The sequence below is a fragment of the Antechinus flavipes genome, chromosome 6, assembly GCF_016432865.1.
Source record: "Antechinus flavipes isolate AdamAnt ecotype Samford, QLD, Australia chromosome 6, AdamAnt_v2, whole genome shotgun sequence".
NCBI classification, from domain to species: Eukaryota; Metazoa; Chordata; class Mammalia; order Dasyuromorphia; family Dasyuridae; genus Antechinus; species Antechinus flavipes.
The window spans coordinates 11,262,936-11,285,486 of record NC_067403.1 but is presented as its reverse complement, the minus strand read 5'-3'; the positions used below and the strand labels follow the sequence as shown (position 1 = coordinate 11,285,486).

The 22,551-nt window shown below is 33.6% G+C and overlaps 1 protein-coding gene across 2 annotated transcripts in view; it reads right to left on the bottom strand.

Annotated features, from left to right (window-relative positions):
• SLIT2 (slit guidance ligand 2) overlaps positions 1-22,551 on the bottom strand; it is a 335,837-nt gene that overhangs the window by 141,557 nt on the left and 171,729 nt on the right. For both annotated transcript variants that reach the window (XM_051967476.1, XM_051967477.1), the window contains exon 5: positions 9,003-9,074. In XM_051967476.1, the coding sequence (XP_051823436.1) occupies positions 9,003-9,074 (72 nt within the window). The remainder of the gene's footprint in view (positions 1-9,002; positions 9,075-22,551) is intronic.

Here is a 22,551-nt window from a genome sequence, read left to right as displayed (position 1 = left end):
AGTAGCATTTATATAGGTTAAGAGAAAAAGGCAATGCAAATAGAGAGTTGTGAGGATGAAAGGGAAGAATATACAACATGTTTGGGGGAGAGTGAGTAACTCAGTCAGCTAGAGTGTACAGTCATTACAAGAGGTTGCTAAAGATAGTTGTGGTTCAGATTGTGGAAGACCTTGATTGCGAAGTTAAATAGGGAATTTTGACTTTATTCTATAATTAAGAGAAAATCACTGTAGGTTTTCATGCAATGGAATGACATGATGAAAGCAGTATCTCAATTATTAGTCCAATGGCAATCTACTACAAGTAAATGAAAGACTAAGGCTGAAGGAAAAATTATAAGGATTTTTCAATAGTTTGGTTATATGAGATGCAGTTCCCTACTAGAGGGAATTTATGTAGATTGTAGGGAGAGGGTTAGTCAAAAAACAAAGACCACTGCTGCTCTTATCCTCTGTCCACCCAGAAAATCTGGCATTAAACCAGATTTGGGACTAGGAAGGACTCTGGTCTTCAAGCATACTTGACTTTAGATAGAGGGGGATCTCTCCTCTGAACCTGCCCCATGTGTCCCAAAATGGCTCAGGTTATAAGCTATATAGTTGTTATCCCTTAACAGTTGTGGAAGGTTGAGGAAGAGAAAGCAGAAAAGCAGAACCAGGAGTTAGGACAACCAAGGATAATCTCTCAAACATATAAAATTAGAAGGTACTTTAGGGGACGGACATCCATTGCCTCAAGTTGCAAGTAGAAATTAAGTGACTTGACCAGTTCACGTGGATAATAACTGAGATTAGATCTAAATTTAGGTTCTCAAATTCTAGAGATTAAACTTTTTTTCCAATGAATCCCTTTATATTTCTTCACCACCCCTATTCCCATACACCTTAAAATATGCCGTTGACCTTTCTTTTTTTTGATATTTTGGAAGTATTCTTTTAAAGAAGTCCTTCTTTGCTTTTTCCAATTTATAGATGATTTCAAACTCCCAGCTCTGCTCAAATATTTTCAGCTGGCCTGTGATCATTAAAATTAGGAGGTTCAAAAATTTATTAGATTGATTGAAGAAAGGGAAAGAAAGTAGTATGTGCAATAGATATTATAGGCAGAATTAATTCAGATTTAAATTTTTAATTAATTTAATAATCAGTGGATAAGCTTGTTTCTCAGAAGCAAACAGTACTTATTTCTTAAAACAATTAACTTCAAATTATTGGTGACTTATATTTCTATAATTCTCATATACCGGCATCTCAGAGATAACATGAGAGTTAATAAGACATATATATGAAATTCCCATACCTTTTAAAGGGGTTTGCTAAAGTATGTTTACAAAATGTAGAAAATACCGGTCAAGGAGTCTGACAGTGAATGTTTCCTACAAGAATATGGGGTTAGATTTTTTTAAGGCTCCACATTCTAACTCAGCACACTCAGGGGTCCTCAAACTTTTTAAATAGGGGGCCAGTTCACTGTCCTTCAGACTGTTGGAGGGCCGAACTATTGTAAAAACAAAAACTTTGTTTTGTGGGCCTTTAAATAAAGAAACTTCATAGCCTTGGGTGAGGGGGATAAAATCCTTAACTGCTGCATCTGGCCCGCGGGCAATAGTTTGAGGACCCTGCTCAAAATCTTGGTAATAATTTTATAAAACTACTTTTTTCAAGAAAGAAAAATCTGAACTTATACTCAGACATTTAACAGATCTGAAAATACAGAAATCTGGATGGACTGGGTCATGAAAACTTAAAAAAGGAGGGGGAGATGAGGAAAAAGTTAAAAGTAGTCGGTAAGGCAACACAGGACCATGGATAGCTCCCCATATGAAATATTACTCTTCTGAAAGCTGCATGATTTCTGAAGCCTTTTTATCCTTTGCTACGAAGGATACTCAGATTCATTCTAACCCCTAAGCAAAATTTTCTGGATATTAAAAGAGCCTTATGTAGCTCTGACCTTCTTGGTATAAGGAATAATACTTCTAACAAAATGTTATTTGTGTCATTTGTATAAGTTTAGGGAAGCCATTTATAACTTTGATAGAAAGTGTTCACAATCAGAAGCACAGTTTCCAGATAAGGTTCAGATCCATCCAAGATTTTTATATCATCAGAAATCTTTGGGGGTCATGTTATATTCAGATCAGTCTCTTTACTGGAGTTTGTTCTCTCCTCTCACCTACTGCCCTCAATCAGGAAGCCAAACATACACTTACACAGGAACCAAGAATCTATCAGAAGTATGGGGGGGCACTGACCTATTCACATTCGATTAGGGAAAAGATATTTTCATATTTCTGATGTCAGAAAAGAGCGAGCTAGTCACAAAACTACATGAGAACATTAGACAATATATCTTTAAATGAATAAAAATTGATTGAAGAAGCAATTATCAAGCACTTACTAGGTACAAAGATTTTGGTAAATATTGGAGATAGAAACAACAAAAAAACAGACAGCCTCTGCTCTCAAGAAGCTCACATTTAGTAGGGGAAGACTATCAATCTATCATTTACCTGTTTATCTTGTATAGACATTGTGTGTATGTAGTCAGGCATATGAGTATATGGACACGATATGTTTTATACACACATATACACACTTCTACCTGCAAGTCACATGGAAGGGCTGAATGCAGGAATAAAGCAAATGGGCTTACATTTTATTAATTTAATTTCCATTGATTAAATCACATGTTTCTAACACTAAACTACCTTCTGGTACCAAGAACTTTGGTGATGACTTTTCTAGGCCTTTAGCATTTTTAGCTTCTGAAGCATTAAGGTTGTAGCACCTACAGAAACAGTTTTCAGGTCCCAACTCCAGAAGGGTCGCTTTTGCTCTAATGACTATGGGCCCTGTACTGGCAGTGGTTTTAGACTCGGTAGTCTAGAAGGCACTGTTTTTCCAGGGACTCTGACTCTGAATCTTGCATTATCTCCATTGATGTATAAGGAAAAATCCCGGTTAGGGTGGTATGGTGAGTGGTTTGATTTTGGTAAATATTGGAGATAGAGACCAAATGGAATACACCACTTTACTCATAAATTTCTTTTTTTAGTTTTGTTCATTGATGTTTTATTTACTTGTTTGTTTAATTTTATTGAGATCTTTCATTTTTACATAATTTTTATTTCCATGTGTTTCCTTCCTTCTCATCTTCAGAAAACTATCCTTCATAGCAAAGAATTGTTTAGAAGCAAAAAAAAAGCAATTAAGCAAAACTAATCAACAATTCAAACTCTCATTTTCCCATTTCTTCAAAGAAATAAGTACATTTTCTTATCTATGTAGCTCTAAGTCTTATCATTTTAATTATACATTATTCAATTTTGTTTTTCTTGCTCTTTCCACTTCACATAGTTGTATTTATTTATAGTTCTACTTACTTTATTTTGCATCAGTTCACTCAATCATTTCATGTTTCTTTGAATGCTTTCATTCATTGTTTCTTAAAATATAGTGATAATATATTATATTTGTGCAAAATAACTTATTTTTTCCCAATATATTTCCCAATCAAAACGCTTCTACTTGTTTTTTAGTTATCTTCTTCCCCAAAAATGTACCTCTATGAATATTTTGATGTACATGAAACTTGTTCCTATTTTTAACCTTCTTGGAAATAACATGCTACTACTTAACAGTGGAATCTTTGGATCACAGTGTATGGACATTTTATAAATTTTCCCTATCTCCATAATTTCAAATTATTTTTGAATAGTTCAAGCAATGAACAGTTTCAACAAAAGAGACTGATTTTTAAAAAAATTTCAAAAGAAAGGATAGGATGATGGTATTACTCCAAAAAGCTAAACAAGAAGACAAAACAACTGACCTACATTTTATCTAGTTTCTCATCCTTATGAAAATTTTATAAGACAGACATAGGAAAATATTCTCAAAAAATGACACATAACCTAGATGATTCACTTTTAATAAATATCCACAGGCACACAGTTGTTTAAAATATTTCAAGAACAAAAGGTGCTGTTCACCAACACATATAAGATTAAGTGGGCACACTCATCACTTTCTCCTAAAGAAAAAAATCAATGGTAATTCTCTTCCCATGGTGTGCAGGTACACTTGCAATGTATGTTTATGATTGCATTGTGTTCATTACTTATTAATTATGGAAAAAACAAAGAAATATTCTGACTAACTAGAACAAAACAAAGCCTTTCTCTTCAAAAAAGGCATCCCGATTTAAATTACCTACTAAACTGACATAGCCCATTAATCAGTTTAACCATTGAAATATCTTTATCTAATGATTCTCTGATTATCAACACCAAACAAAGCATATAATAAGGAGGCAAATGCTCCTGAAAATTATGTCCCATAGTCATGGAAGATGTCCTGGAAAAAGGCCAACCGGAACAAAGTTACCTGTAAGATAGCTCTCTAAGGGATATTATACTGATTGGGTTGAGTCTTGGATTGTTATAGACTCTCTAGTATGAAATCCAGGATCATTCAAAAGATACTGGCTGAATAACTCACATAGCACAAAAAGAAGTGGAAAAAATAATTATTATTATCTAAATTATGAAAGATGGATGGTCAAAGTATTTACTTAATTAATTAGTATATATACAGAGAGAGATAGGAATTGCAGATGGATAATGAATTTGGTTCAGAAGACCTGGCTGACTCATATTAAGGAAAATCATTTTGCTTTCAACAATCAAGTATATCTTAAATTTTATTTTTAAATTAATTTTTTTAATTCTAAACTTGACCATTACTAATAAATATGAGAATGTTCACAAAGAATAAAAAATATTTTATATCAAGCTATATAAAGTTAGTCTTTAAGTGTATAACAAATTCAACATATTATAAATATAATTTTTAAACTTCAATGTGCTCCAGTAGCATTAAAAAACTGGGAATCATAAAAATCCATAATTTAAGAAACAATTAGATGGTTAATCAGTCTATAGCATATTACTAATAATGAACTCTGGGTAGTTAATAATAAAAAATAAGACATCATCAAGAAATAATAGCCAGATATTGAAGAAACATCTGTGAAAGAGTAAGAGTAAAAGACTTTCTGTGCTTTGGGTGGAGAGTCTATAGATAGTTTACCAAATGACATCTGAATGGATGGATTTCATGAAAAAAGTAACTATGTGCATAGGAGTATGATTAAACTGCTGTCAAGTACTGTTTAAGAGGTATCCATTATTACTTTAGTCAGAAGCATATGAGAGCTTAAATAATCTTAAATAAACATATCTCTCACTTTATGTAATGTCTACATTATTTTTAAATAATTCCATGACTTTAAATAACCATAATGGCCTAATTAATTAAAAGAACTGGAAGTAAATGTTATTATAAAACAAATAATGAGTTGATAATTTGAAACATCTTATTAATTTTTCTGCTCTGAAATTATTTTCTGCATGTTCATTTTCCTCAAGACAAGGAATAAGAAATGAAATAAAAAGTGCAGTCTAGTTTAAGATATTGTTTTTATGTATTTCATTTATGAAGCTAGAGGAAAAAATCTTCATGTTGAGAGCAAACTTTGGTTTGTATATTTATTGATAGCCAAATAAATGAAATCAATTTGATTATATACTTTGTAATATAGATCAACTTTTTCAGTTTCTTGAAGAAAAATAACACAATATAATTGTTGAAGAAAGAACAAGAGCAAAAAAGATATGGGATCATTGCTTAGTGTAAACAAATAATAATATCAGTGAAATTTGTGATAGTGAACTTAAATATTTTGCCTACCTTTAAGTCACTCCTACAAACATCATCCAAGGAAGGAACCTTCCATAAGTCAACCTTCACTGCAGATATATGACCAACCAATTGTCTGTATAGATGCCACATCACTCAACTCCTCAGGAGCCTTCACTCCTCAAGACTAGAAAAAAGTTCTCCAAATAGAGGCTCAAAAATAGAGGTGGATTTGGTTTTATTAATTAAAATAATACAGAAAAAAATGCATTATCATCTGATTTCCTGTTGCACTCTAAGGTCCACTGAGCCTTTTCATCTGATTTATAGTTGAAACGTCCTTTGAATCTTGTTTCCCTTTATTAAAATGTAAGTTCTTTAAGCGCATGAATTCTTATTTTTGTTTGTACCCTAGAGATTTGCATATAATAATCACTTAATAAATGCCCCCTTTCCTATTCATTTACAAATATGTCCATCTGAAAAACCCAGAATGCTGAGGTAGAACATAATACAATGAAACATAATAGAGTGAAACCCAAAACATGCACTTCATTTAAAAAAAAAAAATCAAATTTGTAAGTAGAAGGTATGGCTGGAGAGCAGTTTATCTGTAAAAATAGCTGGGGTTTTACTGAATGACAATCTCAACATGAACCAAAAAAGCTGAAAATGTTAATGTAAACTTGAATTTTACTTAAACCTACATAGTGTTTCCTGATAAGGGATGTAAGCCTTGCTATGGACCATAACTGGATAATCATATTCAGTTTTATCTGCTGCATTTAAAAAAGTGCATTGATAAGTTGAGCAACATTTGAATTAGGATAACCAGGGTAATGAATGACCTTGAATTCAGGCCATTTGAAGATTGATTATTATAAATATCCAAATTAACTACAAACGACAAATGAAGGAAGATGTTATCTGTTTCCAGATAAAGAAGTAATAAATAGAAGTATGGAAGTATATACAGAATGGTGTTTTATCACACACACACACACACACACACACACACACATACACACATATATTATACACACACACACACACACACATATACACACTGATTTATGTCTAATGGTAAGCATTTCAAGTGAGAAGGAAAAAAATTAAGTTACATGATAATTTTATTATATATTAAAAAGAAATAGTAAATTGTATGCAATAGATGTTCAGTTTCATGCACAATTTTTAAAAACTATTCTAAAATGTTATAGAAATGCTTGCTTTATTTCTCAAGTTCAGAATAAAATCATCAAAAATGTTTAAATGTCAAAAAAAAAAAGACTGAAAGAACTGGACATCCTCTAAGGAAGAGAAGATTTTGAAGCTATCTGATTTCTTTAAGCATTAAAATGTTGTCAGATGGAAGATGAAATATATTGATTCTATTTGGGCCAGAGGGTAGAATTAGAAGCAGAGTGTAGAAACTGAAAAGATGACAATTTAAGATTAAGATAAAGGAAGGGGAGTAGATGTTCTTTCCCTATATCTTCTCTGACGTCTTTTTACCATCACTGGCCCTCAATTTCTGGATGTATAAGACCAAAAGAGTTAGACTAGATGACCTCCAAGTCTCCTTCCAGGCCTAGGACTGTGTCCTTGTGATATTTGGGAATATACTACTACATAGAATATCTTCTCCTTTTAATATTCAACATAATTCAATTCAAGAGATATTTATTGGGCAAGACATTCTGTTGGGTGCTATAGGAGATACTGACATATTAAGATATAGCAGTTGTCCTTAAAGAGTTTACAAGAGGGAGGAGGATTAGAAAAACACAGAAATGGCTAAATGATCCAGGAAGATGTGATCAGTGTTACAAGGGAGCCCTAATAGAGGACAGGGCCAAAATTCTAAACATCTTCAATATACTTAAAAGTCCATGGTTTTGATCTTTTAAAAATATTACAAAGTATAAGTCAGGCCCATTTTAAGAAAGAAACCTGGGAACTAAGGTGCTCACAAAAACAAGTGGGAGGCAGTGTTACACATGGATGACCCTCCCAGGCCAAATGAAGGTTCTCTGATGCAGAAAAAGAACTTAATGCTCATCTCAAACACCTCCATGATAAATAATCAAAAGTGAGTCACTTGTTCTCTCAGAGCATCAATTCCTTTTCTGTAGAAGGTGATTAATCTCTCATTATCTACTTAATAAGGTTGTAGTAAAAAAACGTGTTTTGCAAACATTGAAATTTAGGTAAATGTGGTTTTTTTTAATAGCAGATTGACAGTTATCTTATTTGGCTTAGAAAAAACTCATTTTCCTAATTGAAGAAAAAAGAGGAAAATTATGCTTCATAGAAAATTTTCTTATTACTTAACCCTTTAAAATAGATTACAAGTATCAGGTAACTTTATAACCAGTTAAGAAAAAAATATAGTCCTGATGTTATTTTCAGAGAAGAATTTTAAAATTTATTTTCCACTTATTCTCCCAACTACTGTTCAAATCTAGAAATATATTTCTTTTACTTCCTACCATCCGCTAGAGATCAAACAAAATCATTTTTATAGCATAATAAAGTCTTTAAATTTTTAAAAAGATATCCATTTAGAAATACTTGGTTTGTCACTGAGTTATCTTAAATCATAAAAAAGTACACACTTCAGGAACTCCAAGCACTTAAAGAGAACACTTATACATGAGATGTTGGATTAAATATTTATCAAGTCAAAGAAAAAGACTGACATGGGCCTTTAAAAAGCTATGGCAAAAATTCACTTTTCCTTGAAAGATAAAAAGAAAAATAGTGTATGAAAAACTATTCTCACAAAAATGTAAATTTCCTGAGATGGACCCTTCCTCAAACCTATAGAATTTAATGAAAATGATTACTGAAAGCTCCAGGCAACATAGATCTTTAAAAGAAAATTGTTATCCACTCTGAGCAGAAAGAATATTTTATACTCTCCCTTTCTAATAAATACCTATACCAACTGGCCAAGTAAATACTAAATTTGGCTAAAAAAAAAGGAAGTAAATTCAACGTTAGCAACATCTTTTAATCAAAGTTACGCTAGGATTTTCATGACACTCTTTCTAAGACTAAGCACATCATTTTGACAATAACTTGAGTACCTCCTCTTTTATGAACAGCATCACTTCCAAGAACTTGCAGAACTATATTAAAGAGAATCCTCATTACCATTTCCCCAAAATATCAGAATGGAGTAGTTTTTTTTTTTTTTTGGACAGTTTTAAAATGCATTGGTGACAATATGGTTCAATCTACTTTATGGATAAAAATAGATAACCCAGAACAAAATTCTTTAGGAATGTACTTACAGGTTTTTAATATCAACAGCACCACGAAAAGCCTTCCTTGGGATTGCCTGAATCTGATTTTCACTGAGATCACTAAAAAACAACAAAAAAAGAACAATGTAAGAAGGAGCTTTACTAGACATTTTAGAATTTTATGAAATAAAAATGTCAGAAACATCAGACCACAGAAAATTCGACAAAGTCTAGTATTAAATACTCAATTTAACAAAGACATAATACCTTCACATGCAACTATCATCATATTATAGATAGTCAGGATGACAAACTATCACACTTCCGCAAGAAGTAGAAAATCTAGTTACATAATATAGATTTTAAAAAGAAGAGCAAAAGAAATGTATATTTAGATGGCCTCTTGAAGTATTTTCTAATTCTCTAATTCCATAATTCAGTAAAAGATATAGTTCCTTTTTATCTGGGGCAGTGTAACAAAATGATTCCTTTAAAAAAAATTCTAAGGACAAAAGAACTCAATTTCAAGTTATTCTGAGGCTTAGAGTTTTGGTATTTCTCCATTTTCATTGAGCTATCTATCAGACTACACACACACACACACACACACACACACACACACACATGCACAATTCAGTTGAACTAATCTTGGAAGAAGGGGAAAAACAGATTAAACCTATGCGGTGTGATTAAATTTTCATAGAACTTTAAGTAATCTTGGAAATGGAACATGACAGCACTAGCTGACAATAAACCCAATGCCTATGCATGAAATATTAACAATGAGCTGATTTAAAACCTTCCTTTTAAAAATTCTGTTATAACTATAAACACAGAATACCTATATTTACATTTTATTCTAATTGAGAAATAAATTCCATTTGAGTAAAGCAAAATAGCTCTTCTAGATACAATGAGAGATCAGTAAAAATCATTCTTATCCTATGAAGTAGATCATTATTATCACGGCACATGTTTCTACATGAGCTCATCTAAACTTTCCCAATCTTTATATGAAGTTATATAATTATATAGTTGAGTAACATGCTGGAGAAAGATAGGTGATAAGATGAGATAGTGGGTAGATTGTTGGGCTTGGAGTCAGAAAGAATCATTTTTTGAGTTCAAATCTGGCCTCAGACACTAGTTTTGTGACCCTGGAGAGTTCACTTAATTCTGTGTGCCTCAGTTTCCTCATCTGTAAAATGAGCTACAGAAGGTAATGGCAAAGTATCTTTGCCAAGAAAAGCCCAAGCAGGGTCATGAAGAGTGGGACGTGAATGAAACGACTAAACAAACAACATCAAAAACAAAATAAAAGCCACAATTGTTTAGTTAAGGAACCCAGTATATCATAATAGCATAAAAGAGGAAATATTGGGCCATGGTCATTGATGAGTCCTATGACTCTCAAGCCAAGTACTTTACCCTCATAGAGACCATTTCCTCATTTCTTTATGTCATTTCTAGACTTTATTTTTGTCTTCTAGTAGCAGGAAGAATCTGACAAGAAGTCTAGGTGGCGGAGTTGTAATTGTAAGTAAGGGATGGATTGCAAAAATAAAATAGAGGAATAATTGAAAGATTTGGTGACCAAAGGATAAAAGAAGAACTTTCCATTCTTGTAAAGGATCTATAATTACAAATGCGTTCGTAAATATCCTTTCATTCTGCCCAAAACAAAGGAGGCTCCCCAAGATTAAGTAATTTGCCTAAGGTAGAACTGAGACTCCACCCCAAGTCCAGTGGTTCATGCGTGTAAGTGTCCATGACCATACTGCTTACAACATGAGATAATATTTATATATGGAGGGCCCTGTAATAGAATTTTGGAGACTATTCATTTTTAAATGGGTAGTCTCCGGAGGATACAGGAATTCAGGGGAACTCTAAAGTTTGGATGGGCCTGAGCAAAAGCACGAAGGAAGCCATGTGAACAGTTTTGCAGATGAAGTCGAGACCAGAGGAATGAGTGACTTGTCAGCATGGCAGAGAAGGCAAATAGCAAAGAGATCCAGACATCCTGAGTCCTAGTGCCATCTCATTTCCCCATATTAAACTTAGCATTCTTACTTTATTTATTCATTCATTTATTATTATTTTTATTTAATTTAGCTAAAATTAAATTAAAATGTAAAGAAAATTATTTATTTACTTAAAAAAAAACACATTTCCTTAGTTATCCAATCCCATTGGCTGCTAGCTCAGAGGATGACTATTTCTAAGCTAAGGACAATCCTCTTCAGGCTTTATTTTTCTATGAAGTGCTCTGAGCATGATTGGTTCATAGTTAACACTTGTTGGAGGGATGAGCTTCCAGGAATTTCTTTGGAAATTGTTCCTGCCACCAGATATTTTGGAAGTGTGTAAAAGTCATTTGTGAAAGATTAATGGGCTGTAACATGAAGGAGCCAGTCTCTGCCATGGTTAGTACCACTGCTACACAGCCACGTCACTAGAAAGGACTTTGTGTACACAAGCGCATCCAAGCTCGTAGTGATTACGGGGTAAATGTAAAAAAATTCACCTGTTCAATCAAAAAGATGAGAAAACTATAATTGTCCAGATTACCCAGAAAGTTGTCAAAATTTATGCCACTTCAAGCATTTTATGATACAATGCCTCCTGATTAGTTATTCCAATCTAGAAACAATAGAGAATGATTTATGAAGTCTCTTTATTATTAGATAGGATGTATTTTGTGCTTCAGATCATGTCAATCATGGCGTTATTTCAGAATTGGCAAACTCACAGTCATCAATCTTTCTATGTAACTTAAACTCACATTTCTGGTTGTTTATAGACAATACTTGGAGAAGGAGATGGCACATCACTCTAGTATCTTTGCCAAGAAAACTCCAAAAAGGGGACATATAGAGTCAGAAAGAATTGAAAAATAATAGAACTGAAAAGGAAACTATTTTTATTTAGATTGACAGAAAATGACAAATTGCAAGCTCTATCTGTGGTCAGAAATTAAAATACAACTTTCACTTGTGGATAGTTTGGATAACACAAACTCTTGACTTGTACCCAAAACAAGCTATCAGTAGTACCATCTTATTCTATCTTATCCATAGAGTTACAAATAGTAATCAATGAATATATACATTAATCTTTTATTATTATCAGTCAAAGACTGAGGTAATCCTGGTGGTACAAATAAAATGAATGAATCCTTACATCCAAATAATTTACATTTTAATCGAGCAAACAAGTACATTCTTCTAGACTAAAACACATCTAGAGATTTTGGGTCAAGATGATAAAAGGATCAGAGTCTACAAGAGAATGAGTTACTAGAGTTGTGTAGCTTGAAGAAGAGACATGTCAGGGGAGACATGAGAGCTCACTTCAAGTCTTTGAAGGGCTGTCATAGAGAAGGACTGCTCCTCGCAATATTTCTGTGCTGAACTGGGAACAACAAGGAGACATTTTAAAGAAACCAATTTCAGCTCAGTCTAAGGAAACAACTACTAACAAGTGGACCTCTTCTAGCCTGGAAGGGTCTCTTGGGAAGAGCAAGTTCTTCCTCTCTGGAATTCTTTATTCAGAAGCCAGACCGACATTTCTCAGAGATGCTGGAGTTGGGCTTCTTTTTGGATATGGAAAGGATGGCAAGACTTTAAATTCTGTCATTCTGTAATTGAAAAAGATGAATGAACTACCATCTTTTCCCTACCTACCAATGATCCTCAAATTGTCAGGATAAGTTGATTGACATTGACTTTTCAATCTCATGGCTTATTTCCTGAATTGATAATTGCTGTATTCAACAAACACTTACTAAATGCATAATCTATCCAAAGCTTTGTACTAGGGACCAGAGATACAATGACAAAAACAAAATGGCTCCTGTCCTCAAAGAGCCCACGTTCTTCTGGAGGGACAATGCGTACAGATCATTTGAAAAGGGTTGGAATATAATCAAATCTCTTGTTCAGGAGTTGTTAGTACTTCCTAATTGTGTTTTCCTGAGTCTGAACAAGACAATAAAATTTATCTATGATTATCTTAGTTTTTTCTAGCTTTGTCATATCTTAAAGATTCATTCTTATTTCTTAACTAGCCAGTGAAGAAAATTAGGCCTTTGGGTCAGTACATATACTTTGTCAATATTTAAATATGGTTTGAAGAGGATGGGTCTATTAATGTGTGGTTTTCAAATTCTGAATTATGTCAAACCAATAGATCATGAATAGCAATCAGAAAATAAAAATTACATAATTAATTTATTTTAAATTATTTTTAAAATTTAATTTAATTTAAAAACAATTTATGTAAAATTAAATTTTTAAAATAAATTACATGATTTAAAAAAAGCAAGCCTACACTGAACACCCTTAAGCCTGCCTAATATTCTACTCAAAATTTTGATGAGAAGTCACTTAAGAAAATAACATCGCTGTGATGGACTTGGCTCTTTTCAACAATGAGATAATTCAAGCCAATTCTAGTAGACTGGTGATGGAGAGAGCCCTCTGCATCCAGAGAGAAGACTGTGGAACTGAGTGTGGATCACCACACAGCATTTTTACTTTTTTTTGTTGTTTTTTGCTTGCAAGTTTTTTTCCTTCTTTTGATCTGATTTTTCTTGTATTGCAGAAAACATGCTTAGAAGAATTACACATGTTTAACCTATATTGGATTGCTTGCTGTCTAGGAAAGGGGAGGGAGGGCAAAAATTTGTAACAAAAGGTTTTGTACGGGTGAATGTTGAAAATTATCTTTGCATGCATTTCAAAAAATAAAAAGCTACAAGTATAAAAAAAGAAAGACAATACTCCCCCCCAAAAGTTAATACTATACCAGAGCAAAAAAGGGAAGAAAAGTCAGATTAAAGGCAAATGATTTTCCCAACTTCTTTTCAAGATGATAGTTTCACATCTCTGTATAAAAGACATGGCAATGCCAAGGATTGATGGAAAATGGCAATTTTATATTGCTCCAACCAGGTGGGAACGGATCTAGCTCTTCCAGGAGGTAATAGAGGTCTCTTCTTGCTAGTATGACCAGTGTCATAAAATGGAAATCAGAACTGAGACACTATCATTTCCACTTCAGAATACCATAACAAGGGCAAATGACTTTCAGGAAGCCTATTTGGGGGGCGGTATTTTTAAGGGGATAGACACTGGGAATATAATGAGTCCTGTCTCTTAGGGAGGGGACAAAGCCCTTGGAGCCCAAACATATTCTTCCATGAGACCATTCCTATTACAGAGAGAAGCTCTGGCCCAGTGCCCACAGCTCTACCATATTTTGCATCCAACCCTCCATCCTTATCTCCTGCTTTACTAAAAGGAAGCAGCTTCACTCACTTATCTCTCCAGTTATTTTTCATGTAGTTTATCAAGAAAAATAATAATGGCAGCACATGAACGTAATCATATACATAAATACAAATATAAATGGATATTAAAGCAGCATGCAGGGCAGTCACTCGTGTGGTGCACTGTTCCCTCCATTTGGTAGCACTACCAACACCCAGTTGTCACTCATGGGCAGCAAAGGAGGAGGGCTGTGGGAGTGCTCCCCACCATGGCTACCACCCACTTTGATCGCGCCATCTCTTCTCGCTCCTTATTGAGCGGGGAGCTCGCCCCCTTCCAGGCTGAGACTAGTCTCTGTATAGACAGAGCCAGGTTGGCAGGTGACTCTGGAGGAATTCTGCCTCTCAGCTCCTGAAGACCAGAGAAGAACCTCCTTGCCACAAAGTTCCTCGGCATCTGGCTGCAGAAATAGGTAAGATCTTACCCCTAAAGCCACCATAGAGAAAACGGAGGAGCCCTGTTTGCCCTACCCTTTTTCTGTCTGTATTCCCAGTACGTAGCATTGTATTTGGCACATAGGAAAATACTCAAACAATGGTTTTCCCCATTCATCTATTCATTACCTTATTTGAAGAGATCAAGAATTCCTAATGGAACAATATGATCTTCAACTAGAAAATTATTTTTGAGAAATGCCTCAAAGTGTTTAATAGAAAAAACACTCATGTGAGAAGTGGCAGACCAAAGAGTGAATACGTAAAACACAGTCCCTTTGTTTCCATTATGTCCTGTCCGAATGCGAACTCCGAGGCCCAGCGTGTTCGTTTTTCACCTTCAGGTCTTCCGGCCCAGTGTTGGCTCCCACTGCCGTGACCTCTATCATGGCGGACCCAGTCCGTCCTTAACCCAGCCTCATGCTTTGTCCTCTGTCTTTTGTCTGTCCCATAAGCATCTCCACAAATTGTTATTTCTTCTGCAGGGAAACTCCATGTAAAGGAATCCAAATAGAAAACTGCTTTTACCATAGGTTGATTTGTCCATCTCCAAATCCATGAAAAGCTGATCTAATGTGGAGTTGATTCAACGTGCCCTAAGGTCCCCTTGTGACTCATTGGCCATATAATACTGCAGAAGCCAAATGATCAGACCACCATCACCAAGACCCAGTGGTCTAAGCAGATTCTGACCTCCTAAAATACAACACCCTCTGAAGTTACTGAGACTGTTTTGGATCAAAATCCATCCGTTCCTCAATTGTGTAACCCCACCATAATATTAGTTCCTCCATAGGCCTGCAATCCTTATACAATACAGAATATCAGGACTGATACAAGAACCAGAGGAACAGCTTTAGCTTGAACATGGTACAAAAGAATAAAAATAAGATGGCGTATTTTAATCTAATATACAAATAATGTAATCAACACCATATTTAACACCATATATGTATACAATCACATATATCTTTTAAAAAAAGACTATGATACAAGATATATTCATTTGCCTTTGGAAAACTAAAAGAAAACAATCTGATTTAATAGTTTCAAGATGTATTAATCCTCTTAGAAGTCCAAACATAAATATTCATTTCCTCAAATGTTTTAAATACAGCAGAACAATCAAGAAATTAAGGAAAGGGGAATAATTATCAATTAGGTTTCTCCTACAGATAGTCTCTACATTTTATGTTGACCAGCAAAATGACTTTCATTGTCCCTTTCTTAGTTTCATACTTGGTTTAAAGAAAAAGAAGCAGCAGAACTTATTAGAAAAGCTTCTGATAGTTGGCAGCAGCTCTTAACAAAAGGAGCCAATACTGCAATGCGGCTATTTTATTACCCACTACGTATGGTTTCCAGTTGAGTATACCATTAACCTTACAGCATAATGATATCATTTTAATTATATAAATTGAAATAGCAATGTATAATACCTATATCATCTAAGGATGGATCTGCTCTTTCTGTGTGAGAATATAAACTATCTTTCACTTTGAGGTAATAAATTTGTTTTAGATGGCAAACCTGCTTGTAAATTTAATTACTGGTAATTTTATTTTCCTCCATGGTTTAACCTCCCTCAGAGTCTGACCAGGAATACCATAAATCTATACTGCCATTGACTACTTCAGAAACTACTGAGGAAAGTACTGAGTAATGGGTAATGAGTAATGTGCCCTGGTTTTAAAAAGAAAGGAAAAAAAAGTAGAAATGTGAATGTAGATGGAAAATTTGAGGCAGACTGTAAAAGCTATTATTTCCCATTATGATATGATGTGCAGTTTTGCCTTATAAATTTTCATTTATTAAACCTCTCTATAGATATGTAAATGGAGAATAAATCTTTATTGGAATAATTGCTTTTAAGGATCTGAACTCATAAGAGCTGCATTTAGGGACTGAAACAACTTTGGGGTTCATATAATAGAGAGATGCAAGGGTCAATTTCAAATAAAGAATGACTTATTATTATTATAACATATACAATTATTCAGCAGAGTTACAGGATCTTAGCAGAGAAACAGAATCAGAGAGCTATTTCTGGATTTCAATGAAGGACTGGGATGGAATATTAGGAAGTGAGAGAAAGTGCAGATAAGGAGTCCTGTTTCTTTTCCTTTCTTGAAGATTCTTTTAAACCAAAAAGTGGTCATTTTACAGATAAAAGAAGAAATAGATTTATAGAACCTGGCAGGTAGCATATTTTCATGTTAATTAAATCTGAAGTATATGAGGTAAAAATGATCTCAAATTCCTCTTTGGGAATAGTACTAAATAGAAACTGACAAAATCTTGTCATTTGCTTCAACATCAAATGACTACATATCTTAACAGTGCATTAGAGATATGGAGATGCATAATATAATTAATGAGATTTGAATTTTCTTTTATGCAGAAAACATTTCTTTAAAATTTTCTGGCTAATACTTTGTAATTAAAAAAACAGTTTATACAAAATGAGGATTCTATGATCAAGTCACCTCCAATAACATTCTGTATCTTTGCCATCGTCAGTTTGTATACAAATGACAATAATCAAACACTTAAATTAGTGAAAATATTCATGTAAAGTATTGGGCTTGAATTGTTAATTTTTTATCATTCAGATGATGTTAAGGATAAGAACATGATCAGTGATTTCATTAATATTAGGGAACTTCTGAGTTATGAAGGTCCTTCTACCAATGGAAGACAGGACTTTTTTAAAACCTTAAAAAGGCCTTAGAAAATTATTTGGAGATTTAAAAGTTGTGACTTTTCTAGGGTCATATGTGCAGTATGGGTCAGAAGCAGGATATGAATCAAGTCTTCATAGTTTCTAGCCTAGTTCCCTACTCATTATGCCAGAATTTGCCTCCACTTAAATGAAACAACAACAAAATCCAACATGCTATCTATTCTATTAGCATGTATCTTCCTTTAATAGTTGTCATAATCATTGTCATCACTAAGGAAGGGCAAAATATTTAATCAGATGATAATTACTTATATTGAAGTTTTTTTTTTTTAACTTTTAAGTTCAGGAACAATACGGAGAAATAATTGCAACAAACAACTAAGTTGGAAAAGCTATAAGATGATTCCCCAGTTAAAAAGAATGCAAGAGATGTATAACTCAATTCTTAACAGTGCAAAATGTTCTAAATATCACTCTGAAGCTATAGAATAATAAAAAAGCAAATAGCATAACAAAGTCACAAAACTAAGTGACCATCCTCGTTTTACAGTAACCAACAAAACCAAATACATAATCAGGAGATGTATAAAATTTTGTGTTTCTAACTATGTGGATTCTGATTTCTGTTGAGAAATAAATGAACTGCAAACTAAAATACCAAGAGACAATTACAGAGTAAGTCCTTATTACCTGTTTGATGACAAACTTACTTAAATTGTATATGTCTCACTTGTCAAAGGAAAGGAAGAGAGGATGAAATGTACATAGAACAGTAACCAGACAGTCAAATGGAGAGTGCATGTAAGAAAGCACTATGCAATGATACTGAGAAAGTTACATGGGTACCAGATTGCAGAGGAGACCACATGGGCCAAATTCACTGACTTGGACCATATTATTTATTACTTCAAGCTTCCATGAGATTTAGATAAATTCATGGTGGAAGATATGTATGAGATTGTTAAAAAAAAAAATGAAAAGGAATCAGCATATACATAACATATAATTCCCTGACCAATGTCAGAGAAAAAATTGGAGAACTAATTGGACCGTGGATATATACAAATATACAAATAATTACTACCCAGACTGTTTTAAAAGTGCTTCCCTTATAATAAATTAGGTGATTGGTATAAATTTAACTATCCCCATTTTACAGATAATTAATCTAAATCTCTGTTAAGTGTAGCAACTCACATAAACCCATAACTTTATAAGGTGAAATTTCGCCTTTCAATTAACAGGTAAATTCAAGATCTGTGTTCTTTCCACAGTGACATTCTCTCAATTATTCGTACATCACAATATTTCCATAATTACTTCTAAATGAATTAATAGAACCACTGGGGACTCCCACAGCACCCACTTAACCATATGTTCCAATGAACCTGAATTGTGGCCCCTGGGTTCTTCCTTCTGGCCATAGCTTTTGAAAAGCATCCCATCTGCAGGAGAAGGAGAAGATAAGGATCCTCTGGCTTGAAAAACCCATCTCATCAATAAAGAAAACTTCAACTATAATTTGTCTTGGGAAAATATGCTTGATATCCAAAGGAGAAAAATGGTTTACCCTCAGTGACAAAGCTACAAAGTGTCTGAGGCAGGATTTGAATGCAACTTTTGCCGACTTTATTCACTAAGCTATGCTGTCTGAAAAAGTAGTGAAGAGCAGAATAAAATGCCCTTTAAACGTAAGATGTTTTAGATAATAGCATAAAAAGGACACGATATGCAAATGCTGATAAAATAACCAGCACTTCCTGTAACACAACATAGCACAGCAGAATAAATATAAGATGTAGTGCTAGGTTAAAGTCCCGGTGATTAAAATCTTGGTTTTTCTGTTAATTACACGAGGGATGTTTGACTACTCAGGAACAGTCTCCTGATCTGCAAAATTAAAGAATGGAACTAAATTATCATTATGATTCTTTCCATTTCATATATATATATATACACATATATATATATATATATATATATATATATACACACACACACACACACGTCTTCATAGGCTTCCAGGATTAGAAATGGAAAGAATCATGATGATATACATTTTGTTATTAATTTTGTACTAAGCTTCTCAAAAACAGGGGTTGCATCTCTCTGTTGTCCCCACTCCAAGTGTCTAATATGTTGTATTAATTATATATTATATGTTGTATCATTACGATTCTTTCCATTTCTAATATATGTGTGTGTGTGTATATGTGTGTATGTATATATACATACATATATATTATATCATGTTATATTACATATATAACATATATAATGACTTTATAGGCTTCCAGAATATTATATATATATATAATATCTTCATAGGCATACATTATATATATATATATAGTTATTTTATATATCTATATCTATATCTATATATGTCTTCATAGGCTTCTTAGGATTAGAAATGGAAAGAATTATAATATTTTATCTTATATATGTATGTATGTATGTAATTTTGCACTAAGCCTCTTAAAGACAGGGACATTGCATCTCTCTGTTGTCCCCACTTCAAGTTCTAATATGTTGTGCTATAATCAGTAAATATTGCTGACATTACTTCATGGTGCGATTTTCCTAATATACACATTTCATACTTGGCTATATGTCTTCTCTGAATCTTTAAATATATTGGAAGTAGCAGTGTAGCACTTGTGCTGGCCAAATGCCAACTCTTTTTCTCACTCTGTGACCAGCCCACCTCCTTTTCCAGTCAAACATGGCTAAAATTATTTTTTTCCTATGCAATTTCTTATTCTCAAGTCATTGTACGTAATATGTCATAATCTATTTCCATGTGTTTTTCCACCCACTATGAGTCTCTTGATTATCGTTAGGGTTACTTATAATTTTAACTGGGCTGAAATCACTGTGCATCTTGATTCACAGCCAAATAATGTTCCTGAGAGAATGCTGGTGCTGAAGAGATGGGCTTTGGCAACATGATACAGGTTGAAATAGTGAACATACTATGGAATTTCTCAAATGCGATAATTTGGTCTACCGATCCTATACTATTCACTGTCCTTTTAAATGACTGCCCAACATTGTGTATACATATATGTAATATATACTATACACTTCTATGTAATATATACACAAATATGGGTGGATTCCTGAGTATGTTATATACACTAATTTAAGCTACTTGCTTATTTTTTATTTTAGATTATGTTCTTTATTCATATTGCTTTTATTAATAATTAATTAATTTAAAATTAATATTTAAAATTATTTTGAGTTACAAATTCATGCCCTTCCTCTCCCATCTATTGTAAAGGCAAGAAATGTAATTATAATTATACATCTAAAAGAATCCAAGACATATTTCCATGTTGCAAAAACAAGAAAAACAAAGAAAACCCAACTGTATTTAGACTCCAGTTCTTTCTTTGGAGGTGGATAACACTTTTCATCACAAGTACTGTGGAACTTTCTTTGATCATTATATTATCAGAATTTATCAGAATTTCTAGGGTCTTGATAATTATTTTAAAATGAACATCTGAGAGGAAGAGTTGAAGGACTTCACAAACGATAGACACTCTTTCTCTGAACTCTATTCAGGACATCTTCTGAGATGTAATTATTTTATACCCAATTGAATGTTAACAATCACAATATAATTAAAATTATTTACGTAGGTACATCTTCAACAAAATGTTATATAATTTTAATGTATTCATGGAAGACAGTAGTTTGAGGGAAGCATTTAAGACTATATATTGTTCTGAATAAAATGCTTTTAACAAAAACAAAATATAAACAGGATATCATATTGCCTATACCTTTTAATCAAATATGTGACTGTTGAGATGTGAATTATAGAAAAATCTTTGTGAAAAACTGCCTGTTCCCTTCTTTTCGTTTGCTAATGCAAGCTTACATATTTTAGGGAGACAAGAAAGCAGGTATAAGAGCAATTAATTGCTGCTGTCTTTCAAGTTGCTTTTTTCCTGGTAAAAGCGACATCTTTGATTTTTCCCATTTAGGGGAGGGGGTCTTTACCACTTTGATATCTCTTTAAGATCCATCACAAAACATGCTTTTAAAAAGCATTGTTGTCTCCAGCATTCTCTTAAGTTTTATGTACATTTCATCAGGTTGAATCATTCTTTTTGACTTCACTTTTCCAAGTGATATTGGTACATCCTCCCAGAACAGACTGTGTAGTTGAAAGGGGAAAGTCTAACTGTGATGATTACACTATCACAATTAAACTACATCTCTACAAATCACTGAAAGATCTCTTTCCTTTTAAAGTTGCTCGTCACCCTCCTCTATGTTGCATCTCCATATGCTTTTATAACATTTTACTTTAGCTGGCCTTGATGTCAAGCTTTGTGTAAATTCTTCTACTCAGCTTTTAAAAAACTACTGAAAAAAGCAACACCGTTAACCGTTTCCCACAGTCCTTTACCACGTCAGCTAGAACTCGTACCTAATCTCATCCTTTATGGACCCGTCCCGCTGGGTAACAAGGAGATGGAGTCTGCACCGTTTGTGGGCTCACTCCAGCTCCTTGTGGTGACCTTTTGAACAGGTTCACCTTGCCCAAGAACTGCTGAAAGAATCCATCTCTTCCCTCAGGTATTTTTTTTCCCCTATCAACGTATTGGTTGGTAGCTGCTCTAGTCTGGTTGAGAATATTCCTTCACCTTTCTTCTTTGTTCTAATGCTCTCTTTTCTCTAATTCTAGTTCTTAAATCACAGAAGACAGAATTTTAGATTGAGAAGGGATTTAACTCCACGCTGACAGTTATTTCTGAAGTGACTACTCTACCTCTTAGGATGATTTTCTGGTTTTTGAATGATTGTCATTGTGGTGTCATCTGGCACTCACCAAATCTTCTGGGTCTCTTCTTGGAGAAATGACACGCATGACATACACGTGTGAAGCTAAGTAATCGACAAGCCCTTCACTTCTTTAATCTCTGGATATTGATTCATTCTCTTAATAAGCATGTATAAAGCTTCTGTTAGGAGCTCAAGTCCTATATAGTAAGCACAGGAAAAACAACAAACAAAACACTCAGTCCTGTACTGGGGTACACAGTGTAGTCATTGTAAAAGAAACGCTAAGTCATATGTAAACTGAGTCTTGAGAGGAGGAGAAAGACCATTGACCTAGAATGGAGCTG